At 48.6% G+C, this 8,586-nt stretch overlaps 1 protein-coding gene across 1 annotated transcript; it reads left to right on the plus strand.

The window, feature by feature from the left end:
• Positions 1-602: 602 nt before the first annotated feature.
• LOC132570121 (uncharacterized protein K02A2.6-like) lies at positions 603-8,307 on the plus strand (the record flags this gene model as incomplete). Its single annotated transcript, XM_060236555.1, is given in 4 exon segments — positions 603-686; positions 4,940-5,272; positions 5,756-7,763; positions 7,766-8,307. Coding segments are annotated over 4 exon segments (2,967 nt in total), but the record flags the coding sequence as incomplete, so codon positions are not given.
• Between the last annotated feature and the right edge of the window lie 279 nt (positions 8,308-8,586).

The raw sequence follows: 8,586 nt of genomic DNA on the forward strand, positions 1-8,586 counted from the left end.
CAATAGCCAGGCTGGAGAAAAATGACACACTCACTTCGGGTGGAAAATAATTCTCAGTGTAATCCACAATTTGCAACTTCTGTGTGCTAGTAAACAATTCAGTAATACAGATAGCAAACCATCCTATCCACGACACAACTACTGTCCAAAGAACCATGCAACATTTAAACTGTAGTCCAACGAATAATAAAGAACCGGCCCATTTTCGTTTTGGAAGTATCCTTCTTCAAGGGACCATCTTTTGTACTTACAGGTTCAGTAGAGTTGAAGTGCCATGACTTTCCAAATTACTATTTGCTATCAAATGCTGAAGGATTGTGACTGGCAGTGACGTTCCAGAAAGAATTCAGAAAGACATCAGAAAATTCAAACAAAATAGTAACTTGGAAAGCCAGGAAATGAATTATGGCACTTCAACTCTACTGAACCTATGTGTACAAAAGACGATCATGTGTCATAGGACACATGTGTCATAGGACGGTTTGCTATCTGTATTAATGAACTGTTTACTAGCACACAGAAGTTGCAAATCGTGGATTACACTGAGAATTATCTTCTACATGGAGTTAGTGTGTCATTTTTCTCCACTTTTGTTTACCTCCATGGTCCTGATCTCTGCTGACGTGATCAATAGCCAGGGCATGTATCTCAGAGAACAACACCGGAATTCTGTTGATCAACTGATGGTAAGGAAGAGTGAGGGACTAGATTCAGTTGAGAAGTAAGACTCTAGCTTTTCTAACTATCCTTTAGAAGCACATCCCTGATTATGTCCGTATACTTTATTGATATAGGGCCAAAGGATACAATCTAACAGCCCTTATTACTTCACAATCTAAGAGCCCTTATTACTTCACTACTAACTCCAAGACCTCTTTGTGATTCCCAGCAAAACAAATGGGGTTCACACAGCAGGATTTCAGTGCAGACCTCACCTTTAATGCTCCACCTATATTTGTTCATCTGTAAATGTGATCTAAATAACCTCATTTATTGTTGTGGAAATCTAGGACACCATTAAAATGTATTCAATGCCTTTGGTAGCTGGTAAATTATCAGTGTTCTCATTTGAAGTTTCTAATAAATATAATAAGTATGATGATTAATCTAATCACCAAGTTGATAAGGAGTGGTAAACAATCCAGAATCCAAATGTATGCTTTTATCTTTTCTGAAAATTCAGTGTGGGATTTGATATCTATTCTGCCCATTGGTAGCATCTGGCAGAACAATAGAGAATGCCTTGTTTCCGCTGTTTCTTTTTCTTTCAGATGTAATTGTTGAAATGCTCACACATAAGCTTCGCCAAGAAAGCTAGCAAAAGCACAAACACTCACTCTCTGCAAGCCAGCATTCATTGATCTAAAATTCATGGCAGACAAGTCAGTTATCTTTAAATGCACTGTATGGTGTCTGTGTGTTTCTGTGTTAATATGCAAGTTAATAATAAAAAACCTTATTTTTTCCTCTCAAGATCATTAGGACATGAAAGACTATTCAACCTGGCACACACCTACTCCTCGTATGTGAAGAAATCCCAAACCTCTCCATAATTACACAGCTAATGTTAATGATCATATAAATGGATACTCCTGTTTCATTTTAAATTCACTGAAATTTCCTTTGTTGTAACTTTGTGAATGGTGTTTATAATTGTTATTGAAAAGCATATATGATTTTTCCAGAAATAAAAGGAGTCTACTGGATCTCTATGTCCTGTGAGAAGATACTGGTCCATTATGCACTGACAGCCTACTCCAGAGAATCCGAGCAGTCAAGCCTTTAAGCTTGACTTTGGATCTGTGTGCCTGCTGTATGCATGATTAATTTTTCTCCAGTATATTTCTATTTATTTATTCTGCAGCTGCAACTAAAAACTGCAGTTTTTCTTAAATGGGTCATAATATCAATTGTGACATGTGGAGGTTGGTTTCCAAAGGGTTCTTTAAATTATGCAATTGTCCTATCACAGTTGCACAGTAGCATCCAGCAAGCACATTTAAATCCTCATGGTTCACATTTTGCATTCTAGCATTAGTTCACTGAATGAAAGGGAACCAAAAGGAACACAAGGGAACCAAAAGGGGGAAATCCACTCTAGATACTGACCAGATACTGACTAGGGAATTCTTTTTTTTTTTTTTAAGTTTTATTAGTTTCAGAAAAAAAATAGGGGTAGGGAATAGAGGGAATAGAAAACAAAGTACATATTAACCTTATTCTGCATAAAGATACTTTCAAAGAATACAAGCCTACATCTGCAATACTTTCTTAAAATACATAAATTGTCACATATTATCATCTCTAAGCTAAACATCATCAACATTTTGACATTTTATATTATGAATCTTTTGGTTAAAATATCTATTAGGTTTGACAATTCCAGTAAAGGCAATCTCTAATCCTCTTGTAAGCTTCAAGTGAACTTCACTAGGTAATTTGTTTTGTCTTGTATATCTTGATGGCACCTGTCTAACTTGATCAAACTCTTCTTTCATCCTTTGAGGAGTCACCTGTAAAATTTCAGCCAAGGCTTCACTTTAAATTTTCTGTAAGTCTTCAGTTTTCTCTTCTGGTATGTTTTGAAACCTCAGCATTTAGGCAGCTCTATCACCTAGAATCATGTATATTCTGTTCTTTTTCCAGATGTTCCACCTTTTGCGTATTATCTGTCACCTAGCCATCTAATACTTTTAAGGCTTTATTAGTCTCAGCTGTCTGTCTGCTGTTTTCCAAAAGCTCTTGTTTAATCTCTGCCATCTGTTCACCAATATTATCTACTTTACTAATCAGCTGTGCTACAGCAGTCAGTAAAGTGCTTTGCATTTCTTTCATATCTCCCTGCATGGTCGTAAATTTCCCTAACCCAGATGGAGCACTGGGTGAAGATATTGGGGGTTTTCCTTCTCAGTTTTCTTTTTTCTTTTTACTGTTTCTTTGAAACCAATCCCAGCTTTATTTTCCATTCTTATTAGAATAAGTGCACGCACAGCCACCAAGTCTAAATGATGCCTCTTCAGAGTTTGTTTTGGAACTCTATGTTTCTGTTTATAACAGATAAGCTAATCTCCACCAAGCATTGCCCTTATTATGAAATAGTTTTAAAATGAAAATAACCTTCTAGGTTCTGTCAACAATTTGTCATACCCAAAACAATAGTAGGAACAATAATAAACAAAGACTTTTTAGCAAAACACACTTAATAGTACGTAGGCAAAATAATTCAGTTCACAATAACAAAAACAATTCACTATAACAAGTCCTCTACAATGATAGTTCAATTAAAATCCAAGTCGCTACGCTACTTCAAGATATAAATTTGTAATCCGGGGCTGAATGCCCTATTTATAATCCAAGAGTAAAATCAAGAGTTAAAAATTAAACAAATAATCCAAGAAAAAACATGAAACCAGGCACTCCCAAAGAAAAAAGCAAAAAAAATGAAAAAATAAGAAAAAATTCCATATTTGATAATCCAAGAAAGGAAGGGTGAGAAAAAAAGGAATCCAAAGCCAAAAGTATTAAAACTATTCCAAAAATATTCCAACCACGGGTAGAAAGAAAGAAAAAAAGTAAAAACAAAATTAAAGGGTTATATCCATAATATCCAACAAGAAGGAATGAGAATCCACTTTGGAAATTTGCACAGATGTTCTTCTTCCAACCAAAGATCCTGTTATGTCTTATAAGTCAGTATAAAATACCCACCAGCATTTAAAAGTCGTTAGAGCTCTTATACATTCATTCAGAGCACTTCAATTTAAGCTTCAAAATACTTTTAAGCCAGCTATCCTTCAAATCCATATATACTTGCAAGCAACTTTCCCAGAATCCAAAACTTTTCCTTCTAGAGGGGGGTTTAAAACAAATCAATTAAATTCAGCCATCAAGTCTCTTCTATAACTAGAGATTGGTGTGGTTCTCTTCATGCAGGTATTGTAAATATCACCAAGGTAGGCAGAAACTTTTAGAAGCCTTGAAGAAGAAGGAGAGAGAGTTCCCCTCTTCTTAGTCTTTTGCCTCCACTTAAATTCCGCTTCAGCCCTGGTTCTCCATTTCCCTGCTTGTCGAAGATAAAGCCTTACACGTCAATAAGAAGAAGAAGAAGGAACACTTACAGTGGTAATGAGGAAGATGCAGCTTGTCTTAATATTGCAGAGTTGTTTAAATCCAGAATGAAGAAGGAAAAAGGAAAAAGAAAAGCCGGCAGTCAGCCCTCATGCCATTTAAAAATGGCGATCGGAGTGATGAGGCTAGAAGCAAGCGGGATCGGGGAGCAGCCGCCTCTGCTGACACCCCCTTTCTACCACTGGATCTCCCTGCCTTCTGGGACCCTTCCTGAGCCCCAGAGTCAAGTCGCCCTGCATGAGCAACCCCTCAATCGGTCTGATTTAGAAGCGGCTCTGGACGCACCGGCTCCGAGCCGCTCCTAATCACGCGTCGCTGAAACTAGAAGTCAAGCACTAGGGAATTCTCTGCTGTCTTATGAGCCTCTGTGAAAATGGGAAAGAGTCACAAGATGTCATAATATGGGGGAACATGGTGAGTGTACATAATGCACAGTAGAATTGTAGTGTATCAGTAAATAATATGCGACCGGGCGCAGGGGCAACTGGGCCGTCCCAGAAGCCCCGGCGCAGGGCGCGAATCTCCCCGCCTATCAACAGCTGTGGCGGGAAGTTCAACGGGTCAGGGTTGGCCTGACCAACCCTGTAGGTTGTACCGGGGATTGTATATAAGTGGGACCCGGCCCGCGTGTATGCATGCTTGCAACGTGCTCCTAATAAACAATGTTGCCCTACTCTCGTCTCCGCTTCGAGTACGTTACACTGGCGACGAGGATGGGATTCTAGCCTTATCGGCTACGACGGAGATCTTGGGCAACGAATGACCGGCCACGACCGCCGCCGCCACCATGGCCAACCAGGGCGGAATCACCGGCCACCTCGAGCCCTTCGACCCCGCAAATCCAGAGGGCTGGGAGTCCTACTCGGAACGGGTCGAGTTCTACCTCCGGGCCAACAAGGTTACCGACGCCGGAGCAAAGAGGGATGTTCTCCTGAGCGTATGCGGGCCTGCCACGTTCGAGATCGCAAAGGGTCTCTCGGCGCCCGCCCGCCTGGCGGAGAAATCCTACGAGGAGATCATCAGACTCCTCACGGGCCACTTCTTGCCGCAGCCCTCCCGGGTGGCTCGCAGATTCCTGTTCCACAGGAGGGACCAGGCGGCAGGAGAATCGGCCGCCGACTATCTGGCGGCCCTCCGCAAGATCGCCGGGAACTGCAACTTCCCCCAGCTGGAAGACACCCTGGCCGACAGATTCACGTGGGGCCTCCGCGACGAGAGGCTCCAACAGAAGCTCTTCGCCAAAGAAGAGCTCACCCTCCAGAGCGCCTTCAGCGAAGCGGTGGCGTTCGAGAGGACCTCCAGGACCTTTCCCAAGACCCGGTCAGACGCCGTCCACCACGAGGAGCTGGACCACGACCGCATGGAGGAGAGAGAAGCCTACCAGCTGCGTCGCCCCGCCGGCCCACCCAACAGAGCGGCCCAACGCCCCCGAGCGGCCGATCGACCACCAGCGTCGGAGAGGGTTCCGGCCACCAAGTGCGCCAGCTGCGGCGACTCCCACGATCGGAGAGACTGCCAGTACCGGACCTGGGACTGCCGGAGTTGCGGGAAGACCGGCCACATCGCCAGGGCTTGCCGGGCCAAGCTCAACCGTCGGAGGCCGACCACGCACCACGAGTCAGCGGAGTCCCACTCAGCAGACTCCACGTCCCTACAGGTACTGAACTTGCCCCACGCCACCCCCGATAAAATTAAAGTGGCAGTCCTCATCGAAGGGAACCCCTGCCAAATGGAGGTGGACTCAGGTTCCTCCATTTCCCTCATAGCGGAGGAGACCCTGAGGGAACTGTGCCCCCGGCAGCGGCTGCAACTACGGCCGGCGAACTTCATACTCCGGGACTTTCAGAAGAACCCGGTGCAAATTGCGGGGTGGGCGCGGGTGCAAGTTGAGAGGGGGTCCTTTTACGGGCCGCTGGACATCCTGGTGGTAAAGCGCCAACTTGCCACCCTGCTGGGGCTGGATTGGTTCAAACCCTTGGGGATACGCGTGGAGGGGGTGGGGCAAACCTTAACGCCCAGCGGGTTCGGGGAGATTTGCAAAGAGTTCCCCGAAGTATTCGATGGGTCCCTGGGAAGCTACAAGGGGCCGGCCATCTCCCTGCCCCTAGACCCCACGGTCAGGCCGATCCGGCTCAAGGCAAGGAGGGTCCCGTTCGCTTTAAAGCCAAAAATAGAGGCCGAACTAGACCGCCTCACAGCCCAGGGTGTCCTGGAGCCTGTGGACTATGCCACCTGGGAGACCCCCATAGTAACCCCCATCAAGCCAAACGGGGAGGTGCGGATCTGTGCAGACTATAAATGCACGATAAACAAGGCACTGCAGGATAACCCCTACCCAGTGCCGGTGGTAAACCACGTTCTGGCGGCCCTAGCGGGGTCCAAGATCTTCGGGAAGCTGGACCTGGCACAGGCCTACCAACAGCTCCCGGTAGATGCTAAGACGGCGGAAGCCCAAACGATAGTAACGCACAGGGGGGCCTTCCGGGTGAGGAGGCTACAGTTCGGGGTAAGCGTCGCTCCGGGGATCTTCCAGAGTATAATGGACGCTCTCCTTAAAGGGATCCCCGGAGTCCAGCCGTTCTTCGATGACGTTTTAGTCGCCGCCCCGGACCCCGAAGAATTCGGAAACCGCCTAAGAGAGGTGCTCCGCCGGTTCCAGGCTGCGGGGCTAAAAGTCAAGAGGGAGAAGTGCCTGCTGGGGGTTCCGCGGGTGGAGTTCCTGGGGTTCGCCGTGGACGCAGCGGGTATCCACCCCACGGAAGAAAAGACACGGGCCATCGTGCAAGCTCCGGCCCCCACCTGCAAAGCGGAGCTACAAAGCTTCTTGGGGGTCCTTAACTTTTATCACTCATTCCTCCCCCACAAGGCAGCCCTAGCAGAGCCCCTTCACCGCCTACTGGATAAAAAAGCCCCTTGGGTTTGGGGCAAACGACAAGCCGCCGCGTTTCAGGCGGTCAAGGACGTTCTGGTGTCCAATGCGGTGCTCCACCATTTTGACGAGGGCCTTCCCGTCATCTTGGCTTGCGATGCGTCGCCGTACGGGGTGGGAGCAGTCCTGGGGCACCAACTCCCGGACGGGAGGGAGGTGCCAGTGGCGTACTACTCCCGCACACTGACACCGGCAGAGCGCAATTACGCGCAGATAGATAAGGAGGCTCTGGCGATCGTGGCGGGGGTCCGCAAGTTCCATGAGTATCTGTACGGGCGGAGGTTCACAATAGCCACGGACCACAAGCCCCTCTTAGGTCTGCTGGCCCCAGATCGACAAACTCCCCAAATCCTGTCACAGCGCGTGTTGAGGTGGAATCAATTCCTCAACTCCTACACTTACACACTGGTACACCGGGCCGGCAAGGCTATGGGTCACGCGGACGCGCTCAGCCGCTTGCCGCTTCCGGAGATGGGTCCAGACCCCGCCCCCGCACACCAGGTCATGCTGATGGAAAGCCTCCCAGAGCCGCCCCTTCACGCAGCGGAGGTCGCCAAGGCCACCCAGAAACATAAGACACTGGCACGGGTGCTCGACTGGGTGGTGAGGGGGTGGCCAGAGGGGAACATGGGTGAAGATTTCAAACCCTATAAGATCAGGAGGGAGGAACTTGCGGCCCACAAGGGGTGCCTACTATGGGGAAGTAGGGGGTGATTCCGCCCCCGCTGCAAAGGCGTGTTCTAGAATCCCTCCATGAGACCCACCCCGGCATAGTTCGTATGAAGGCCCTGGCCAGAAGCTACGTCTGGTGGCCGGGAATGGACGGGGAAATAGAGAGTTGGGTCCGCAGGTGCCAGACGTGCCAAGAGTCGCGGCCCGAGCCTCCCAGCGCCCCCGCCACTAGGTGGGAGTCCACCAGGAAACCATGGTCGAGACTCCACCTCGACTTTGCGGGGCCATTCCAGGGGCAGATCTTCATGATAATTGTGGACACCTACACCAAATGGCTCGAGGTCATCCCCGTAGGGTCCACCTCGTCCGCAGCCGCAATCCGAGCATTACGCAGGGTCTTAAGCACACACGGTATCCCGGACACCATAGTCTCGGACAATGGGACCGCTTTCACGTCCGCAGACTTCCAGGCGTTCCTCCAGCGATACCTTATTAGGCACATAAGGTCGGCCCCCTTCCACCCAGCCACCAACGGCCAGGCAGAGCGGATGGTCCGCACCACCAAGGAAGCCCTGGGCCGTATTGTACAGGGAGACTGGGACCACCGATTAGCAGCATTCCTATTCGATAATAGGATCACCCCCAACCCGGTCACAGGGGTTAGCCCGGCCGAGCTCCTCATGGGGCGAAAGCTCATAACTCGGCTGGACAGACTACACCCTGACCGGGCGTCAGACACCCGCGAGAGCCCCGAGGTCCGGGACGCAGTCAGGGGTTTCTTCGCGGGCGACCCGGTTTACGCCCGAAACTACGCCAGGGGGCCCAATTGGGTGGCGGACCGAGTGCTACGAGTCACC

Source organism: Heteronotia binoei, chromosome 4 (genome assembly GCF_032191835.1).
Source record: "Heteronotia binoei isolate CCM8104 ecotype False Entrance Well chromosome 4, APGP_CSIRO_Hbin_v1, whole genome shotgun sequence".
Taxonomy (NCBI): domain Eukaryota; kingdom Metazoa; phylum Chordata; class Lepidosauria; order Squamata; family Gekkonidae; genus Heteronotia; species Heteronotia binoei.